General features: G+C 37.3%; 2 protein-coding genes and 1 long non-coding RNA gene across 5 annotated transcripts in view; 1 reads left to right on the top strand and 2 right to left on the bottom strand.

Moving 5' to 3' along the window:
- LOC111872045 (E3 ubiquitin-protein ligase TRAIP) overlaps nucleotides 1-10802 on the bottom strand; it is a 13716-nt gene extending 2914 nt beyond the window's left edge. Inside the window, exons 1-5 of one of the 3 annotated variants that reach the window (XM_023865542.2) lie at nucleotides 10597-10802; nucleotides 9903-10115; nucleotides 7327-7485; nucleotides 6690-6803; nucleotides 901-1249 (exon numbers count right to left, since the gene is read on the bottom strand). In XM_023865542.2, coding sequence (XP_023721310.1) covers nucleotides 901-1249; nucleotides 6690-6803; nucleotides 7327-7485; nucleotides 9903-10115; nucleotides 10597-10709 — 948 coding nt within the window. In that variant the 5' untranslated portion in view covers nucleotides 10710-10802. Of the gene's footprint in view, nucleotides 1-900; nucleotides 1250-6689; nucleotides 6804-7326; nucleotides 7486-9902; nucleotides 10116-10253; nucleotides 10295-10596 lie in introns of those variants that run through there. The other 2 variants (XM_033754492.1, XM_023865543.2) reach the window with 2 other exon arrangements.
- Nucleotides 10803-10910: 108 nt separating this feature from the next.
- Nucleotides 10911-20870, top strand: part of LOC111872040 — a 19565-nt gene continuing 9605 nt past the window's right edge. Inside the window, exons 1-2 of the long non-coding RNA XR_004513857.1 lie at nucleotides 10911-11230; nucleotides 11651-11742. This is a non-coding gene — a long non-coding RNA (uncharacterized LOC111872040). The remainder of the gene's footprint in view (nucleotides 11231-11650; nucleotides 11743-20870) is intronic.
- Nucleotides 13857-20870, bottom strand: part of LOC111872039 (FAS-associated factor 1) — a 19651-nt gene continuing 12637 nt past the window's right edge. The window contains exons 12-14 of the mRNA XM_023865531.2: nucleotides 19981-20118; nucleotides 19818-19895; nucleotides 13857-14330 (exon numbers count right to left, since the gene is read on the bottom strand). Coding sequence (XP_023721299.1) covers nucleotides 14250-14330; nucleotides 19818-19895; nucleotides 19981-20118 — 297 coding nt within the window. The 3' untranslated portion in view covers nucleotides 13857-14249. The remainder of the gene's footprint in view (nucleotides 14331-19817; nucleotides 19896-19980; nucleotides 20119-20870) is intronic.

The raw sequence follows: 20870 nt of genomic DNA on the forward strand, positions 1-20870 counted from the left end.
GTGCATAGCGACATGTCCCATACGATAAATAAGCTACAACAAGAGATACCATTGAATGTGAAGTCGCCACAAGGACTTACACTGCTAAAATGCATGGTGCAGAAAATGTATTACACTGCTAGAACACATGGTGCAGAAAATGTATGAATTTCGGGAAATTTTATTTTGGGAATCAGTGTAAAAATTTTTTACAGATATTAAAATCTGTAAATTAGAATACCTGATTCTATATTCTTTCTACATTAAAGGAGCGTTCATTTCGTTCGTTTATCATAAAAAATGTAGAAATCACACCATTTTTAGAAACATGCTTACAATTTCATTGCTCTAGAAGGGCGGGCATTTAAATAAACTCCGTCCAGCTGCCCCTACCGGAAATTAAATGGCCCGTCCGATAAAGGTTAATTGTTCTCTGTCGACAGTTTCAGATATGAACTAAAACACTGTGATTTCCCATTCATTCCCTTAATCATGCTAATATTCCAAAAAGTGTATCTTGTCAAAGAGATGTAAAAATACACAATCTACAGTTCTCTAAAGTATATTCCCTTTTGCTGTATAAAAGTAAATAAAATATTACTTCTTGCACATTTCTACAGCAATTACTCTTATTTTGTTTTAAAAAATCTACAAGCATAATAACTTCAATTATAAATTTCATCCCCCAACATACTCTGATCACTTTCTTCTACACTGTAATATCTGTCAATCCATAACATCTCTGTATTAGGTCACTGCACATTTACTAATATCTTGTATTTGATTTATTATAATTTGTTCTGCACATGTATGTGCATAAGTAAAATTTCCTTACGTAAGATTCTACATATATTCTGATCTAAACGTATGCAAGTTTTACTTGATTATTCCATTCACATTAACTGTGAACCTTTCTCTTACCATTGTTGAAGTTGATGTGTCAGTTTCAGCAGGATCAGTCAGTCTTGGTATCTTGACTGCCTCAGGTATAGGACTTTCCAATATGAGTCTCTGAAGAGCGCTGTCTCGGGGATTTTTGCCACTGGGTGAGGAGATGGCTTTTTCAAGATCATGTATTTTCTTTTGAAGGCTTTTCTTCTCATGTTCCAAATGTTGCAAATCGTCTTCCAGCTGCTTATTCAGCTTTGATTTAAGTTTTAAATCTTCATTTAATCTATTCTTTTCTAATATGGCTGCACTCAGATCCCGATGATATATTTTTAGCCGGTCTCTAAAATCTCTCTTTTTCTCTGACGCTGCTTGAATTTCTCTAAAAGTAATCAGGCTTTCCCATAAAACGTGAAGTTGCAAAATAATATAGTTAATCTAATATTATACATAACAAAATGGCCACAGAAGTTTTGATATTAAAGTTATGAGGGAATGGAAAGAAAATAAAATCTGTGAATATGAGTCTTGAAACATTATGCTCAAGTCCTCATCAACTAAAAATTTATTTGCCGCCCAAAAATCTTTAGCTTTGCACATAAAAATAGTAACTGTATAAAGTTAAATCGTAGTGGATTAATTTATAACAAGTACTGCAAACAGCTGACTTTTTTTAAATCCACTTAGTTGGGGGTGGAGTCCAGATGGGTCCACTCGGCACAGTAGCCACTGATTGGCCTATTGTACCTGCCCCGGGTGATTATGATGATGGAGACTTTGGTGGAATGAAGATTGGCAGGGTGAAACTGAAGTACTCTGAGAAAACCCACCCCAGTGCCACTTTGTCCACCACAAATCCCACTTGACCAGACCTGGGATTGAACCCGGGCCGCCGTGGTGGGAAGGCGGTGGCTAACTGCTTGAGCTATGGCGCGGCCCAAACAGCTGACTTAGTTCTGCAGAAGAAACACATTTAAATCATTACTTTCCCTTAAGTGGCCACTCTATAACTGACATGAAGGGAAAGTGATATTTCCAATGTGACAAATAAAATAAAATACAAGCATTGAAAATCTATCAATATTAATGTCAGTTTCTGCTCCCAGATTCATACAACTCACCAAGATGTGGCCAACAGTAAGTCAGTAGAGCAGAGTACAATGTGGTCACATTTTATGTGTATTTGAAACAGTGTGATATAAAAAAATATTAATAAAGTCTTTATGTAGAAAGTTTGAAATAATGTGAATCCACAGCAATTTGTCAACAAATTTATTCCTCCAAGAAAACTTGTGAATTATTTGAGGTTTTTGGGAAAACATCCTGCTCATATAATGTGACCGCACTGTACAATGCTATTCTACTTTATACAAGAATTCAGATTTTACTGGCAATGTTGATCGTTCAGACTAGTTCTCAAGCAGAAATTAACCTTGGCAGTATTAATGAACAAATGATTGTCATGGATGCACAAGGGAATAAATGAATTTTCCATGGCTGCACTGAACTTCAAACAAGACACTGATGTGTGTATTCTAAAGTATACAGGTGTCTGAAAACTCATGCCTATGGACTATTCCATGCGACTGCTTGCTGAACACTGAAATAATCGAATTTCAACTGATGCATAATATTCCTAGAAAGTGTGATTAAAACTGAATGCAGCATAAGAACATAGTATGGAGATTCACACTTATGGGCTCCAGTGTGCTGTTCCTTGATGAACACAGGCAAGAATGGACTTTTGTTTGTAAGTTGTCAATGAAAATGTGATTGAATTGAATGCCACATTACATTCTGTCATGTAAAGCAATGATGTTATGTTAGGTTCTTTTTCAAGCTTTCAGTCTAGCTAGCAGAAAAGCAATTCCATATTGTTACCATGACAGCTCATTTCTCTTTGATCATTCATTAGCTACATATAGCTGCATCCCATATATCTCAAACAGGACAAGTCAGAGTATAATATTTCATTCAGCGTATACCTAGAAGTACAAGGCGAAATAAGAAGAGGTGATTATACGGTGTATTATTCCGGAGATGAACGGGCTGAAAGAGGTGTGGCAATAGTGGTGCATAAAAGTGTAGTGAGGAGTGTTGTTAAGAAGATTGCTTGTAATACAGAATTATTGCTCTGAAGTTAAAGGCGGAACCCGTAGATATACTGATTATGCAAGTGTACATGCCAACATCAGAGTATGAAGATGATGAAGTGGAAAAAGTGTATGACACAATTGAAGAAATTCTTCAGGAAGATGGAAGAGGAGACACAAACAGCATCATATTGGGAGACTGGAACAGCACTGTTGGAGATGAACCATATCAGAATATTGTTGGATCACATGGACTAGGAAGACGGAATCACAGAGGTCAAATGCTTATTGACTTTTGTGAACGAAATGGATTGATTGTTACCAACACTTGGTTCAAGAAGCCAAAGAGAAGAATTTACACATGGAAGGCACCTGGGGATTGGAAGAGGCATCAGCTGGACTACATCCTTGTGAAACATCGATTCAGAAACAGTGTGAAGGATGTGAAGACGCTTCCTGGGGCAGACATTGACTCTGACCACAACTTGCTGGTTGCCAAGTTCCGAACCAGGTTGAAGAAAATTATAGGATTTCGAAAGCGCAGACCCAGATGGGATTTGGAGAAGTTATATGCTCAAAGACAAAGCGTGCAAGAGACTCTAGAAGAGAAACTCGGTGCAATTGAAGGTGAAAGCGGAAATGCTGAAGCGCAGTGGAACGATATAAAAGAATGCATGTTAGATACTATCAGTGATTTGGTAGGTAAAGTTGAGAAGATAGCAAGAAAACCATGGGTTACACAGGAGATGATGAGTAAAATGGAGGAGCGAAGGAAATGGAAGAATGTCAACAATGAAGAAGGCAGGAGGAAATACAGGAGACTGAGGAATGAATTGAAAAGAGCCACGGACAGGGCCAAAAAGGAATATCTTGAGAAGATATGTAATGAGATTATGGAATTTCAAAGAACAGGCCGTTATGATTTGATGTACATGAAGACAAAAGAACTAGGATGGAAAGAGAATCATGGGATTCAAAATGTTGGCATCGAAGACTCCCAGGGGAATAGAATAGTAGATCAGAGGCAAGTGCTGAAAATTTGGGAAAATTATATTTCAGAACTATATGATCGACCTAATCGGCCAGAAACCTTAGAAGTTGAACCGGAAGAAGAAGTAGATACAGACGAGAAAGGACCATATATTTTACAAAGTGAGGTGGAAAAAGCTATCAAGGAAATGAGGAAGGGAAAGGCTACAGGAGATGATGATGTACCTGGAGATGTGCTCAAGTTACTGGGAGAAGGTGGTTTGAAAACACTGACAAAACTAATGAACACCATATATGAAAGTGGAGAGTGGCCCAAGGACTTTACAGAAGTTACAATGATTGCCTTAAAGAAAAAGACAAAAGCTACAAAATGCAGCGACCATCGCACAATAAGTCTTATTGCACATACAGCAAAGATAATAGCAAAGATACTTAAAAGAAGAATTGAAAGGAAAATAGAGGATGTACTTGGAGAAGATCAGTTTGGATTTAGAAGAGGAAAAGGAACCAGGGATGCAATTGGGATGATGAGAATTATAGCGGAACGAACTTTGGAGATAGATGAAGAACTGTGTGTTTGCTTCATAGACTGGCAGAAGGCATTTGACCGGGTAAACTGGACCAAATTAATGCAGATCCTGAAAGAAACAGGTATCGATTGGCATGAAAGAAGATTGATTAGCAAATTGTACATGGATCAGAAAGTTAGAGTACGACTGGACAGGGGGGAGACAGGAAGTGTGCAGATTGGAAGAGGAGTTCGACAAGGATGCTGTTTATCACCAATTCTGTTCAACTTGTACAGCGAATGCCTTACCAAGGAAGCTCTGGATGGGCTCGGTGACTTCAAAGTAGGAGGGCAAATTATTCAAACTGTGAAATATGCAGATGACCTTGTGTTAATGGCTAAGGAAGAAACTGTGCTACAGGGCATGATTGATAGACTAATTGAAATTGGAAGGTGCTATGGCATGGAAATGAATGTGGAGAAAACAAAAGTAATGAAAATTTCGAGACAACCAACCCCAGTCACAATAAAGATAGACCAAAAACAAGTGGAGAATGTGAAATGTTTTAAATATTTGGGTAGCTTGTTAACAGATGATGGAAGGTGTACTTGTGAAATTAAATCCAGGATTGCCATGGCAAAAGCTGCATTTAGCAAGAAGAAGAATCTTTTTACCAGCAAATTGGACTTAAATTTGAGGAAGAAACTAGTGAAATGCTACATTTGGAGCATAGCTCTGTATGGGGCTGAAACATGGACACTTAGGGCAGTAGATCAGAAACATCTGGAAAGTTTCGAAATGTGGTGTTGGAGAAGGATGGAGAAGATCAGTTGGACCGATTATGTGAGAAATGAAGAAGTGTTAATTAGAGTCAGTGAGCAGAGGAATATCCTACATGAAATAAGAAAACGGAAGGCTAATTGGATTGGTCATGTTTTACGCAGAAACTGCCTTCTAAAAGAAGTTATCGAAGGAAAGATAGAGGGGCGGATAGAAGTGACAAGAAGACGAGGAAGAAGACGTAAGAAGATGCTGGATGACCTTGGGGACAGAAGAGGATACTGTCATTTGAAGGAGAAAGCTCTAGATCGCATTAAGTGGAGGAATTGTTTTGGAAGAGACTGTGGACCTGTCGTCTTGACAGATTACTGATGATGATGATACCTAGAAGTATGTTACCATTTCCCAAGAACAAAATATGCTCCAAGAGACTAAATCACAAACCTAATTATGTTATTAATAACTGTTTAGTAATTTTACAGTATACTTATAAATAGCTAAAGTTCATTACACCTAAGACATGCTTACTAATCAGATATATCATCCTAATGGAAATTTTGATCTCGTGATACAAACTTTTATTATAGCAGTGAAGCATGACAATTTTTACCAGTTTCATCCTCCCAAAATCTTTATGAACAGAGTGGAGAGTTCGTGATGTGTGATAAGTTATATCAGTAAATTACTAAAACCACGCAGTAGGTAAGATGAATATGATGGAACCGAGGTTCTCAGAGCAATGACGATGAATTGTACTAGCTAATGGGATAAAATGTTGTGTAGTTTGACTGTTCAACATTACAGAGGAATGTAATGCCTCTGTATTCAGGTTGAAGAGTAAGCACAGCAAGAAGCTGGCTGGCTGTCTATACATCTATCCAAAATATCAGTCAACTTCTGCCAAACTATGTGCTGTTACATTCCCAGAAGGTAGAAAATGTGATGTTTCAAGAAAAGAGTATAGCACCAAATTTTACATTTCTTTTGGGTTTGAAAGCATTTCCTACAATAAAAATGATTAATAATCTACTATTATAATAGAATGATTTCTATGTATATGTCATTATGCCTGTGACTGAGTATGGCTCCTTTTCCATGGTCATTTATGATGTCTCAGTCAACCACTGATTTAAGTGCAGATGTTTCCACACAACTGCTCAACGGTTCACTAAGATGCACAATAAACACTTTCAGAAAAGTGGCCTAACACTCATTGTAACAAAGGTGCGACTATAGCAGTACCAACAACATTCAACATTCAATGGAGTACAGTGGAGAGTTAGTGATGATATTACTGAGGATGAAATAAATGTATTTAATACCAAGGCCTAATTCTAGTTCTGTATATATAACATATTATATGAAACCACACTATGGCACATAAACAAATTACAAGTATATCTAATTTTGTAGTTTATTTCTGGTCCTCACACTCAACTGAAGTAATTACCTTTTAAGAACTGACACATAAGTTGCCAAAGATTTTCTTGAATCATACGAATCTCCATGTTTATCCAGCATGTCTTCAACTTCTGCTGTGGTTCCTTGGACAATTATCTGAATACTGAAATGAGAATGGCACAATGATTACATACAACACTGTGTACTTTCATCAGTCATTGCATATGTATCTCACTCCATAAAAACTTCAATCTGTAGCTAGCAAATACGTGCAAAATCAGGTCAACTACAGATTATGTTCGTGATAATGTATGAGAAAACCGAATGTGTAGCACAATAATTTTTTAAGCCTCACAAGAAAATTTTGGGCAGTACTTTGAAGTAGTCAAGAGCTCTTCCACATCCCATCATCATCATCATCATTAGTCCATATCGCATATAATTCACTATTCAAAATCATCCTACCATATCTTCACTACATAATCCATTAGCCAATACAGCATTGTAAAATAATCAGTTACTGAGGTAAGCTACTTTCTTCCATCCACTGCTACACAGAAGGTCCGCATCTTAACCAAGGGTGTTTGATGTGCATTCTAATATAGTAACAGATACAAGTCTCAAATACCAAGTTTTGGGACCACAGATTGTAATGTCGCATATAAGTCACACATACAAAAAAATACCTTTTCAAAGTTTCCAGTTCTTTACGGAGTTTCTTTGCCTCCTCCTGAGCATCTTCTGCAGCTTTGTTTTGTAGTCGTAGATATCTAATTTGATCCTTAAATACTGACATTGATGATTCCAGTGAACGAATCTTAACTTCCAATGTTTTGATTTCTTCCCTAGAACATCACTTACCAAGTGACAGTTAATTCCAGTTTTAAGGAATCATATCATTACCTTACATGTAACAAGTCAAAATTAGGTTACCTGACAATATGCTAAATGAATGATTCCGTTTAATTAAATTTCCTGTCCTAAAGAAATGAGTACCAGGAATTAATTAAATAATTTTCCTGGGGAGTAAAGCACGGCCGGCGTGTAAGTCTGACAACCTTACTATCTTTAAGTCGATTGTCTCACAATCCTATGGGCCTATACAGCCTCTTACAGTGATAGCTTTGCTTTACTTTTAAAGAAAATGTCTGATGTATAAGATGAGTAGTGTTTACTTCACATACATAGAGCTAATAAATTTGAATATGATTAGAGTATGATGTATATTACCTCATGAGTATACCTAGTTTATTTCTTTGTGTTGCTAGTGACTTTCTTATATCTATGTGCTGTAACTGTGGAAATGAAAGACGTGTGAACTGTGCAAGGCTATATTATTCACTACTGTTTCTACTTTCAAAACAATGACCAAAATTTATGGAAAGAAAAGATCACTTTTCAAATGACACACATAGTTGAATAAGGAATAATAATCTGTGACAGACAATGTGTTTACGGAGACCAAAAGAAACTGAATTCCTCATGCAGAAGAAATAATAAAGATCACTGAATCAACAAAGCCCATGTTAATGTCTTGCATACAAAACTGCTGCACAACATTTTCATTCCTCTGAAACTGTCACAGAAGATAGGAACAACTAATTACCAGTCCACATGTAAAGATGAGGTATCATTTCACAAGATACAAAGAAATGACTAAACAACAATTACAGAATTGTTTCATTTTGGTCCGTTACACTATCAATCACCAACTACCAATAGAACTTCCGTCGAGTGTAACAATATATATTCTTGTCACCATTTCCTCACATTTGCCTTACATGTTTCGGCTCACAAAGAGCCATCATCAGAGGCATCCACAACAAAAATATGGAAACACTTGCACTGCTCAACAATCACAATATACAGTTTTTTATGGAAGATGTTACACGTATCGGAGCGTAAAACACAACAACATCTAGTACCCCGAGTGCGGGTATCCCACTTGCATTTAAAAAATCACCCACAAAGCGGGTCGTTAATGTTAAAATTAAAGTTAAAACCGTCCAAGTAAAATATTCAGGTTCCTCTTAGTGGATTGTCCCAATGGGGGAGGCGTCAGCACGAGGTTGCGTGGGCTNCACACACACCCCCCACCACGTCACGATACACATAGCTTTAAATAACATCGACGTGGCCTCTCCACTGCACTACACAATACACTACGCGTCGGACACAGCCGACCACAAGCCCACGCAACCTCGTGCTGACGCCTCCCCCATTGGGACAATCCACTAAGAGGAACCTGAATATTTTACTTGGACGGTTTTAACTTTAATTTTAACATACGACCCGCTTTGTGGGTGATTTTTTAAATGCAAGTGGGATACCCGCACTCGGGGTACTAGATGTTGTTGTGTTTTACGCTCCGATACGTGTAACATCTTCCATAAAAAACTGTATATTGTGATTGTTGAGCAGTGCAAGTGTTTCCATATTTTTGTTGTGGATGCCTCTGATGATGGCTCTTTGTGAGCCGAAACATGTAAGGCAAATGTGAGGAAATGGTGACAAGAATATATATTGTTACAGTAAAGTAAAGTAAAGTAAAGTAAAGTAAAACTATACCTGTAACAGGTTAAACTTATTTTAAAGAAAAATAATTTATATGCAAGACTTTTAATTCAGTAGAAGTAACTTTTTAATTAATGTGGTTTTTTGGCAGTCAACACAACAAATTTTTCAAACAAAACACAATATCACTGTACAAACACTGGTTTTATTTCAGTGTCTGTTAATATTTTGAGCCATGCTTCAGATCATCAGGCAGTTTCTTAAATATGTCACATGTTACGGAATTGTCGCATTATAGATCCATATTAGCAATATTTTTTAATCCATTGATTCCTTTATGTTATAGTTAACCTTAGGGCTAAAATTATTTAAATAAGTTATGTCTTTGTAAGTTTTGAGGTTTTCACGGCGATGACAATGAAGAAAGTTGTCTTCTGGGTTTAGGCACCGTGTATTCTTCGTTTTNCGTCTTGTCAGTATGATGTGTTTCCATGATGTTTGTCATGTATTGGAGGGTGATATTTTCTGGGATTCGTTAACGTTTATTTTATTTGAATTTAATTATTGTATAGCAACAATGCAGAAACAAGCTGTGCACACAGTATTGATTAGACATATCAGTGAACCATCTATATGAAATAAAATGTCAGCAGACAAGTGGAGCCTGTAACTATTTGTACAGCTTTATCAAAAATTGTTTCATTAATACAAATGTTGTATATATGTTTATCTTTCGTGTGTTACTAACCTTAATCCCTTATTTTGATTGGTCAATTTTTGATTTTCTTCAGCAGTATTTTTAATATCTGTATCTTTAAGATGAATCTGAAATTTCAGATTATCAATCTTGTTATGCATAAGACTAACATCTTCCTCTGTTTCACTGCTTGCAACATTAAAATAAATTCGATGGATTGTCTTCTCAGTAGTCTTATTTCGACACTGTGGACAGGACTTGGATCTGAAACAGGAATAAACTATTTACTTGGTACAGAAAAGAAAAAGATCTACAGATATAAATTTTTTAAACAGTACCCTATATATGTAGTCCTGTTTTTTTTTCTGTGGCGCTACAGCCCCAATTTCGGCCTAGGCCTACCTCCATGAAACTCTCTGTTTCACTTCGGTTTACTAGATCTTACACATTCGGTAGGACTCCTTGGGCGAGTGATCAGCTCGTCGCAAATGTAGTCCTGTTGGACTGTATTATAAACGAGTGCCACATATAACACCAATATAAAAAAAAATTTCCTTCATCCTACAGTGCATCAAGTTGCATTTTCGTACTGTTGTTTAAAATTAACTTTCATACGCGGTGATGTGACACGAGGCAAGACCGTGTCTTATAAATTTAGAGCACCTAAAAATTATAAAATGCGGTCTGATTGAATAAATGCATACTTGGTGGGCCATATGAAATGCGGTTTAATGCAATTACATACCTCTCAATCCATTGAATCAAACATGGGTAATGGAACAGATGGCCACAACCTGTTACGAAAACATCAGACACAGGTACGAATAAATCACTGCATATAACACAGCTGATGTGCATGATTTACACCGAAGAATAATGAATAATTAATCAAATTTGTCACATAAAACGAAGATTCAGTCTTTCATAGAAAACACCTCCTTCCCTTCCCAACGCGCGCCAATTCACCGATACCAACCATACCTACTTAATATACCGAATGGGTTGTAACAACCCAAAATTATAATTTCTCCTCCTTCCCTGGACATGAGCACGTTATTTGAGAGGCAACAGTACGCACCGTGCCATTCATCCAATTTTACGTATATATTAATATCCTGGTAGTGATCATTTGAAAATACACCCGAGACCTGCCTGTTACAAATCACCCGCTAGTAACCCTAGTAACGATTCGCGCAAAGAAGTACGAATGTCCATTCGGGTAGTCTGCTGACTGCAGGTACAATTACAGTATATCCTGCTACAATTGTTTAGCGTGCAGTTCATTCCATAAAGCAGACTTTCTCAACCTTCTTACCCCGGAGGAACCCCTTCAATAATTTTCAAGCCTCAGGAACCCATGTATAAACATTATTACAAAGGTAGGCTCTAGATTTAATGTAAAGAAAGGTTGTGAACTGAACATAACTAGTGCTGTTTGCAACATAAAAATTTATTGAAGATGTTGAATGGTAAGGGTACTGAAAAACATACGATAAATCAAAGCAATATGAACAAACATATAGTCTAAGACAGTGTTATTTTTTAAACTAGAATAAAGAGTGAAATTTACTTCTTTTCTGTAAAACCTATGTTTATTTTTTTGCTGCACAAATACTTAATCCTGGACCAAACTTTAGATAAGCACACATGGAGTTGATCTTCAGCTGAAGTGAGAAATTTCTGCCTTGCTCTTGATGCTTGATAAACAGGAAAACACTTCCTCACACATGTAGGATGAAAAAACTGCAGCAGTATGTTTATTTCTTTCCTATGAATGGCAGAATACTCCTCTTTCACAGAAATCCAGAACTTATCCAGGGATAGTTCAGTAAACTTCATCTTGAGTGCACAATCAGACTGCAGCTCATAAGTTCTTCCCTTTCTCTTAAAGGTAAGTTCTGAGACTGAGCAGATGATTCAGAGTAAGAGTTTCTCACCCAGTCATACACTTGTGTTGAAAGGGAGAGAAAATAATGTTTAATTTTGTTCTGAAGTTTTTCATGGTGTGTTTACAATAAGAATCCTTCACTCTCAAGTCCCAGCAACAGTGGAAACTTTTCAAGATTTCCTTTCATAGCATGATTTTTCAAAGGTTCAGTTTCCTTTTCAGTCCAGACTTGTTCAGCTGGTACATGTGATGAAAAATGTCTGCTAAATAATAATCTTGCAATTCACATTTCAGCTCAAGCACCCTGTTGAGAAATTTTACTTTGCTAAGCCACTGGATTTCTGTATGTAGCAGGAGATATATGTACTGTTAGTCCAGGTTATCGCACTTTTCTTAAACATTCTGGATTGAACTGGTCTTTGTTTGATAAAGTTAACCATTTCTGTAGCATCATACAAAACTTCATTTCATCTCTAAAAGTTTTTGAAGCCAGCACCTCTGTAAATGAAGCAGGATGTTGTGGCAACCTTAGGATTTTTTCTTTTTTTACTAGAGGCAAAACTTCTAATGGAGCCAACCACTGGTGGGGCACCATCAGTACAGATGCCTACACAGTTCTCCCAAGACAGACCATTTGTTTCCACACATGAAGACAAAACATTAAATATATCTTGCCCTTTGCTTGTTTCAGACAGCTCTTTGCAAAAGAAAAAGTTTACTTGATTTTCACCGCCATTTTCAAATCTTACAATTCTTCTGACCTACAAAATCCTCCTTATGCAGTGTTTGAAATGAGCACGTGCGGTATTCCTCTATGACAGTGTCGTCAACCACCAAATGCCAATTCCCCTTTCATGCCTGCCTCCATTTGCCCGACCCTCCAATACATGTTACCACAAAAGAATGAAAATGACTACAGTGAACTATTTATGTCAGTTTTGGCGCACTTGCTTCCAATTAATTTAAACATTAATTGTTATTATGGTATTAAGATTACTGAAATGATAAAGTAACTCGTTTAAATATGGAATAACCATTGAAAATTTTAATATTTAATTTTAATCTAATATTTATTTAAGTTGTGAATTCCAAATATGGGAGATAGCTGTAGTGATCATTAATAACATAAACACATAAGGGTGAATGTGAAAACGTTTATACATATATATCTCACAACTAGCTCAACGATCACTCTCAACTAACTCGTGGCATCACTAGCCATCACTGACTACTCACTGGCTACCAACTACTACTGACTGCAACTGCTGATGGCAACTTGCTATGTAGCCTTGGTTTGGGCCAAATGGAAAACACTGTTTCCAACAGTTATCTTGTTGCACAGCAATGCAAATGATGTCATAACGTGCTTGCTATGCCATTGCCTAGCAACAAATGACATCTCTTGTAACGCTATTCAATCACATCACACTATATACAGCATTTTTTATGAGTTGCTTTTGAGAACTGTTGTGACACTGTGAAGCAGACATTTATTGTTCAATTGATATTGACTAAAATTAAATTCACTCGCCTTTTTGTATAGACTCACAATAGCAAATTTCATAAATATCCATTGAATAGTTTTGAAAAGCATGCAGGCAGACAGTCAGGGCCTCCAATGAAGTTCCACTGATGCACTTTGTGAGAAGCTCATGTAAAAATGAGCCAATAGTTTAAACTGATAGCTGATAATTTCCATATGAAGTACTGTTGCTGTTAGGGGCTTAAAATGGGGGAAAAGATTTCTGAAGAACAGCATTTATAGTTTGTAAGTTCCATCGATTTATACAATTAAGAAATATGACAAATTCTTGGAGTTCAGTCTATTTCTAGCCAAGGGAATTTCATGTGAATATATACCCATAATGAATACTAGGTAAGACTTTGGTATGAAAATTGTGCTGCATTCAAACACGTATTGTACAGACCAAGCAACTTGATTTATTGTCATCTTCCCTTTAGGTTACTTTACATATTCCACAGGGTAAACAAAGTCTTGCGCATAACTGTACAAGTGAAATTCAGAATGTCACTTGTTCATTAATAACATTACTTCAATAATTCATAAATGATTCCTGAGAACTGTTACTGCTCTACAAGGGTAATGAAACAGTAAATAATATTAAGAGTGAAAATGTTTATTCATACTTTTGTTATATACAGATATGAACTTCAAATTCAGCAAAAACCGAACATACTGCAGTATATAAAAAGGGCAAAACAAATTTATTACATACACGGGGTACAAAGTGCGATCATCCTCTCACAATATTACACACGAATTGTCCACAGCCAGACTAAAACATCAAGTGAATTGAAAGGAAATGATTCCCCACAAATATGTATTTTATTTACATATCAACATCACTTGCATGCTGGTCGTACATTTTGATCCCAGCACCCTTCCCACAGCCTGAACACTATCTTCTGTCCAACAGCTTAACTGCTCAGAGCATCAGTACTGAAGAATCAGTCCAGTCAATTTGGGGAAAGGGGAAAAAAGGATAAATTTATCGTTCTTCTAAAATCACAGTTTCTTGTGGACATAACTTAAGTTCTTGTAGAGTTAATTTAGAATCAAGTGAAGTAAGCTGAAACAACAAAGACATATTCAATATAAATCACTGCAAGAAAATTATGAAACTGAAAATCACTGTTTGCTTTATACTATAATAAGTGTGACTAGACAGAGAAAATAATAAGAATCTAAAATAAAGAGGCTTTAAAACACTTCTTTTAGAGTTTATATGTGGCAGAACCATGGTAACATGTAAAAGCATCAGTCCATACACAAGCATGCATGTACATGCACAAATACACACACTCTTTTACGTTCAAGAAACACGCACGTTCTTCTTACAAAAAAATAACAGGTACACCTAACAAATTATGTAACACTGTGTATGTAAGCCATTTAGTGATCTGAGTCAGCAGTGCTGGTGAAATATAGGCATGAAATGTACCTTAAATTTAATGCATTTTAGTTACTGGATAAATATACAAGGGGTGGACAAAATAATGGAAACACTAAGAAATTAAGGAATAGAATTTGTGTAGGCTACACTGAAAGAACTTTGGTTGGCAACTGTGAATGTTCTTCTGTTTGTTTACACTCTGTAGTGCTCATGTAAGTGCATTAATGAATATGTTGAGTGATAATCCATGAGAAAGAATCAGAAAATGGGACTTGTCCAGTACTGAAAGAGGGCAGATTGTTGGTGTGCATTTAGCTTGAGCATCTGTCACAAAAACTAACACATTATTAAGTGTATCGAGAGCGACAGTTTCTAAGCTTATGTCAGCATACATGAATCATGGGAAATCAACATCAGTTTACAGGAGCAGTGGGCAAAAATCAACACTGATGGAAAGAGAATGTCATGCATTGAGAAGAAGTGTTTGAAAAAAATCACACAACTGTTGCAGCATATTTGACAGCAGAACTGAAGACCCTGTTTCCAAAAAAAAAAAAAAAAAAAAAAAAAAAAAAAAAAAAAAAANATCCAACATCCAACTGCAACTGCTAAACCTTTGATTACTAAAAGTAATGCTCAGATGCATAGACAGTGGTGTCACAGCCATAAAACCTGGACATCAGACAACTGGAAACACGTGCATTATATGGTCAGAGGAGTCATCCTTCATGCTGTTCCCCCCATTAAGAAAAGTTTATGTTTGGAGAACACTCAAGGAAGCCTACAGTCTGGAATGCCTGGTTCCAACAGTGGAAGAGGGGGGATGTTCTGTGATGGTTTAGGTAAAAATATCTTGGTACAGTATTCTGTTGGTCCCATTATTACCCTTCATGGCTGTATTACTGCAAGGGAGTATGCGGACAGGTTGGGTAATCAGGTCCAGCCCATGATCCAGACGTTATTTCTGAACAACAATGCAGTTTTCCAAGATGACAATGACCCCATTCACACAGCTGGAACTGTTCAATCATAGTTTGAAGAACGTGAAGGTGAACGTTAACTTTTCCCTGGCCAGAACAATCACGAAATTTGAACATTGTTGAACCACTCTTGTCAAGATTCCCACCTCCAACATCTCTAAAGCAACTTGAAGATGTTCTTGAAGAATAATGTAACATCCCAGTAGAAACTGTTCAAAATTTGTACGAGTCCATTCCAAGGACTGCAGCTGTATTGAAGGCAAAAGGTGGTCCAGCACCATATTAATAAAGAAATGTGTACAGTATGTGTAGTGTTTCCTTCATTTTGTTCAACCCCTGTAAATCGTGCCTTAGGTGATCTGAATATAACTTTCGAATTTGAGCAATTTCTGTCAAAAGTGAGGTAAATCTTGATTTATGGAATTGGGGTTGAAGACTATTGCCTACATCAGTGTTTTGCAAAAAGTGCTCCACTCAAAAATTCCATTATAATATTAAAAAATTATTTTTATTATTAACTTCACTTAAAAATTTTAATTTTGGAGCTTCTTTATAAATGTCACTTTCAAAGGGAGAAATCAATAAACTAAAGCATGTAGCTTATAGTATATGAAGCAAGGAGTTCCAGGTAGAACTCATGAAGCCTGCTTTGTTACTCCATCTTGTACTGTTAATGTCATATTTAGATGATACACATTTATTTATATACTGTAATGTGTTGGGTTTCTGAAGATGCCGTTCGGATTGTTAATTGGTTTATTTAACAACCTACAAGTCATAACTACAATTGATTATAACACTGTTGCAGGGTTTCACACTTTATAACCCTACACACAAATCTCTTCACACTGTCCTCAGTAGTCTACACATATTCACAGTACGGGAGCTGTACAAGTCTCTCTGTATTACACACTCCCAATTACACAATTACACATGCGTCCGGTTCTTCTTTCCACGACTGCTGCTATACTCCAACTCTTCGTAGGCTGCTGCCTTGAGAACTCGTTCACTGCTGACTAACTGATACACTTAACTGTCTTCGTAGGCAGTGTAGGTCTCTTATAAACCCTCAGCTGGACAATGGGAAAATGCCTTGCTTCCTTGTTGCCTAGGCGCCGTGTTTGCTGATAGCCTAGCAACACTGCCGGGAGTTGTTTACGATAACGTAGCAACTGAGGCGTCCCGTGTTACATCACTGCGGGGAGAGATGGGGTGTTGACTGGGTTTGCTTAGCAACCGCTGTTTACTAGCTTTGCATAGAGACCAGTGTGCTGCGAATTGGCTCACTTCGGCTCTGCTCGGCATGTCATGGCTGGTGGGGAGGGAGGGGCGTCATCCATAGTGCAACACATCACACTGCTCCCTCCTTAAGGCTGTTCGTCCCGAATAGCCTAACGGTGCACCTCCATTCCTTTCCTTTGGAGGCTGTTCTTGCAGCATCTTCTTTTTGTCCTGCTACTGTTTCTCTTCTCCCCGCTGCTCTGCTCTCCAACCGCTACATCTTCTCCATTTTTATGGTTGCTCGTCTTGAGCAGCTCCATGATAAGGCGCGAGCCGGTCCAGGTGTACTACCAACATCCTCGACCTAGTGTTCCTCTGGATGCTGCATACCACATCATCTGTCCACTAGGTAACAAGGAAGCGAGGCGTTTTCCCGTTGTCTGGCTGAGGGTTTATAAGAGACCTACACTGCCTACAAAGACAGTTAAGTGTATCAGTTAGTCAGCAGTGAAAGAGTTCTCAAGGCAGCAGCCTACGAAGAGTTGGAGTATAGCAGCAGCTGCGGAAAGAAGAACTGGACGTGTGTGTAATTGTGTAATTGTGAGTGTGTAATACAGAGACTTGTACAGCTCCCGTACTGTGAATACGTGTAGACTACTGAGGACAGTGTGAAGAGATTTGTGTGTAGGGTTATAAAGTGTGAAACCCCGCAACAGTGTTATAATCAATTGTAGTTACGACTTGTAGGTTGTTAAATAAACCAATTAACAATCCGAACGGCGTCTTCAGAAACCCAACACGTTACAATACTTATGGAATGCAATGGAAATAGCACTGTTATTTAATTATAAGCCAGCAGATAGTAAATACAATATTTTTTGTGACAAAGATATCTACTGCTAGAATTTAAGGAACCTGGACTACACATGAATGACAATGGTAATATCCTAAAATGTCTGATAAAAGAAATACTAATTTATACGGTGCCATGTTCATCATGGAAGTTTATTTACCACATGATATCAATGTCATATGTTATGTTGAAGTAGCCTCTATAGCAAACTTTAATACAGTCATAATTCTAAAATTGCTCTTTGTACACAAAGACCATTAACCCTTTCGCGTGGTGATTTAAATTCTGCGGCCGTCTCTCCGGCGGTAATATATTCAGCCGGCCATTTAAATTTTGCTCGAAAATGATTTATTCATCATTGTTCTTAAATTATATGAGATAGGAACATGAAACTTTCACTAAAATGATCTTAAAAGGTGGTTTTATAACCTTGCCTTATAATATGAGCGCCCGGTATCTCGGCAATGGAAGCAGTTGGTTTAGAATTTGAGCAGTGTAATGTTGGCCTTGAAGCATTCGTCTAACCCAACGCTGCCCCACATTCACCGCTCCAATATTGTGTATCTTTTCTTTGGCCCTTTTTTTTAACCACACATCTTCTGTGCGGCCTTGCCTTCTTCCCCGCGAGGGGTATACGTTCAAGGAAATGTCTTTCCGTGATCCGCTTATTTGCCAGGTCAGCTGCAGTAAATTCAACGTTACGAGTTATCATAACAAGGGGTTGTTGCTATGCCTTTGATATTCCGTTCATTTTGGCGGCAGTAGATGTCGTAGGGGTGACCACAGAATTCATGAAGTTATTCTAAGAACTGGCTGGTATGTAGTGCACGAAAGCAGAGCTTAGCTGGCTCAAAAAAAATATTTATGGTCATCCCTCGAAACGACCACCAAGGTCAGTACGATAAAATGGCGTCAACTGGAGCGATAATACATGAAGGAATGAGTTCTTTTCCCTCCCCCACACACATCCGTATCGTCTCAGGGGGTGACCACAGTGTTCTGCCTTAAATTGTGGCGTTTTTCTAAGAACTGGGCCTTTGTACTGTGCGAAATCAATGGATCATGCGAGAATAAATTTCTGGACATCCCTATTCTAAGAATTCCAATTGAGTGTGTTAGTGTGGCCAGCTCAGGGCAATATGATATTATAAACACAGCACATATCACGTCTCTGCTGTTTATAACTTCATAGCAAAGAAAACACGCCATTCATAACAGTATGAACGAGGAAACCGCTCGCAAGAGCAACAGGAACTTTGCTGCAAGACAGGCATATGTAACGATGAATTAGCGCAGCTAAACTCATGTCTCATTAAATACGGTTCTCCTGACAACAGGCCAGCGAAAAATCTAACAATCTACAGCAAAACCATCAATTATTATGGGCGTTATAACATAGGTGTGCAGCTGGACGAAACATACACGTCGAACCCCCCCAGACGATTTAAATACCTGACGAAACATACACGTCAAACCACGCTGAACGGTTAAGAGATATAGAGAAATATACAAACAAAAAATGTACAGAACCCTACTATTTCATGGTGTGTCTCTCAGTTTTTGTCAGTGGTCATATATATGAACTCATTTCAAGTCTTGCTTTTGACTGCAATACTTACTAACATCTGGACATTGTACCTTTTGCATAAGGAGCTTGTCACTGTTTAGATCAACTACCCTTAAAGAGCAGGAAGAAGCAAGTTTTATGACAAGTATGCTACGGGTCTTCTACAAGTATATAATTTTAGAATGGATGAGCGTGACTTCCCTGTAGTTTATCCAGCAGGTGGAAGGGGCAGTAAAACAACTGAGTCACCAGGTGTGATTTTAAAAATTAACGGACCTTGTATCTTTAAAATGTGAAAATGAAAGACAACACTCACAGAAATGTGATGTCACAATAACTAAATGTAATTAGAGCAACAGCTGCAGGAAGCCTACCAAAGTGACAAAAAGAAGGTTCACATGCACACGCACTTACACACATAAAAAACATTTTGAGCTATAAATACATACACTAACATCCACATTCATTATTAATTTATTTGAAGTGCCTTTAACCCTCTAATTGAAAATGTTTTGAACGATGAAAGCAATGAATCTACTTACATCTCTTCGAGGCCAGCTCGAAATAACCTTATACTCATCTGGTGGATAACCTTGCACCACTAGAAAATCAAGTAATACCTAAAACACACAAGAAATTAGGCATTATAAATAAGGAGCCATGCCAAGAGAACAAAAATCCATGTAACAAACAGATACAACATACTTTGAGGGGCGCTGTAATTTGAAATCGTCGTGTCAGACATTCTCCCTTTGGAAGTCTGAAACGGATTTTGGTGATGCCAGCACCAGCACTCTCTTGTGGTTCCTCTGGCAACTGAGATTTAACTTCCAGTCTATGAGCCTGGAATAAAACAATTTCAAGATTACATATTCAATTTATAGGAAGAGTTTTGCAACATAATGTAATGAATAACTGGTGGAAATTCCACCAAGAAATTTCATCAGCACATGACAAATTGTAAATACCTGTTGATTTTTGGCTTAGTTTTAACTCACAATTGGCAGGTTTAATGATGATTTTCCAAATACACTGGCTATAGTTTCAAACAATGGGATGACTGTCAATGATGCACTGGAGAGAATATGCAAGGAAGATGGTATGGCTTATTTTATTGTTATACAATCAGACCTTCAACCACAGTAATCAGTACTTTTAACTCTTTTTGCTAGGTGACTGGGTATGTGAATTTAACATTTTTTCTTTCTCTGCCTTTTTTCTTATGTACAGATGCAGAATAAGAATGTACAGTGTGAAATCTGGGTGTAACAGGAAAATATCATGTTATATTTTAGCGTCCTGTTGCACTGATTTATGTCCATGATTTATTCTGACCGTCTTACAGTGCATACATTTATTCACCTTACTCTTCTCTCTTGCACTACATGTTTCAGCACTAAAGTGCCACCTTCAGGTGCTTTTCGATGTACGTCGAACTACTTCATTGCATGCCCTGTTGTCTTTATACTAAAATAACTAAAATATATATTCGTCATATATATTGATAAATTTTAAATATTAAAATATAAGGATGACAAAAATCCTGAACAGTTTTAATATTTTTAATATTTAAAATTTATCAATATATATGACGA

Source organism: Cryptotermes secundus, unplaced genomic scaffold, assembly GCF_002891405.2.
Source record: "Cryptotermes secundus unplaced genomic scaffold, Csec_1.0 scaffold87, whole genome shotgun sequence".
Lineage (NCBI taxonomy): Eukaryota > Metazoa > Arthropoda > Insecta > Blattodea > Kalotermitidae > Cryptotermes > Cryptotermes secundus.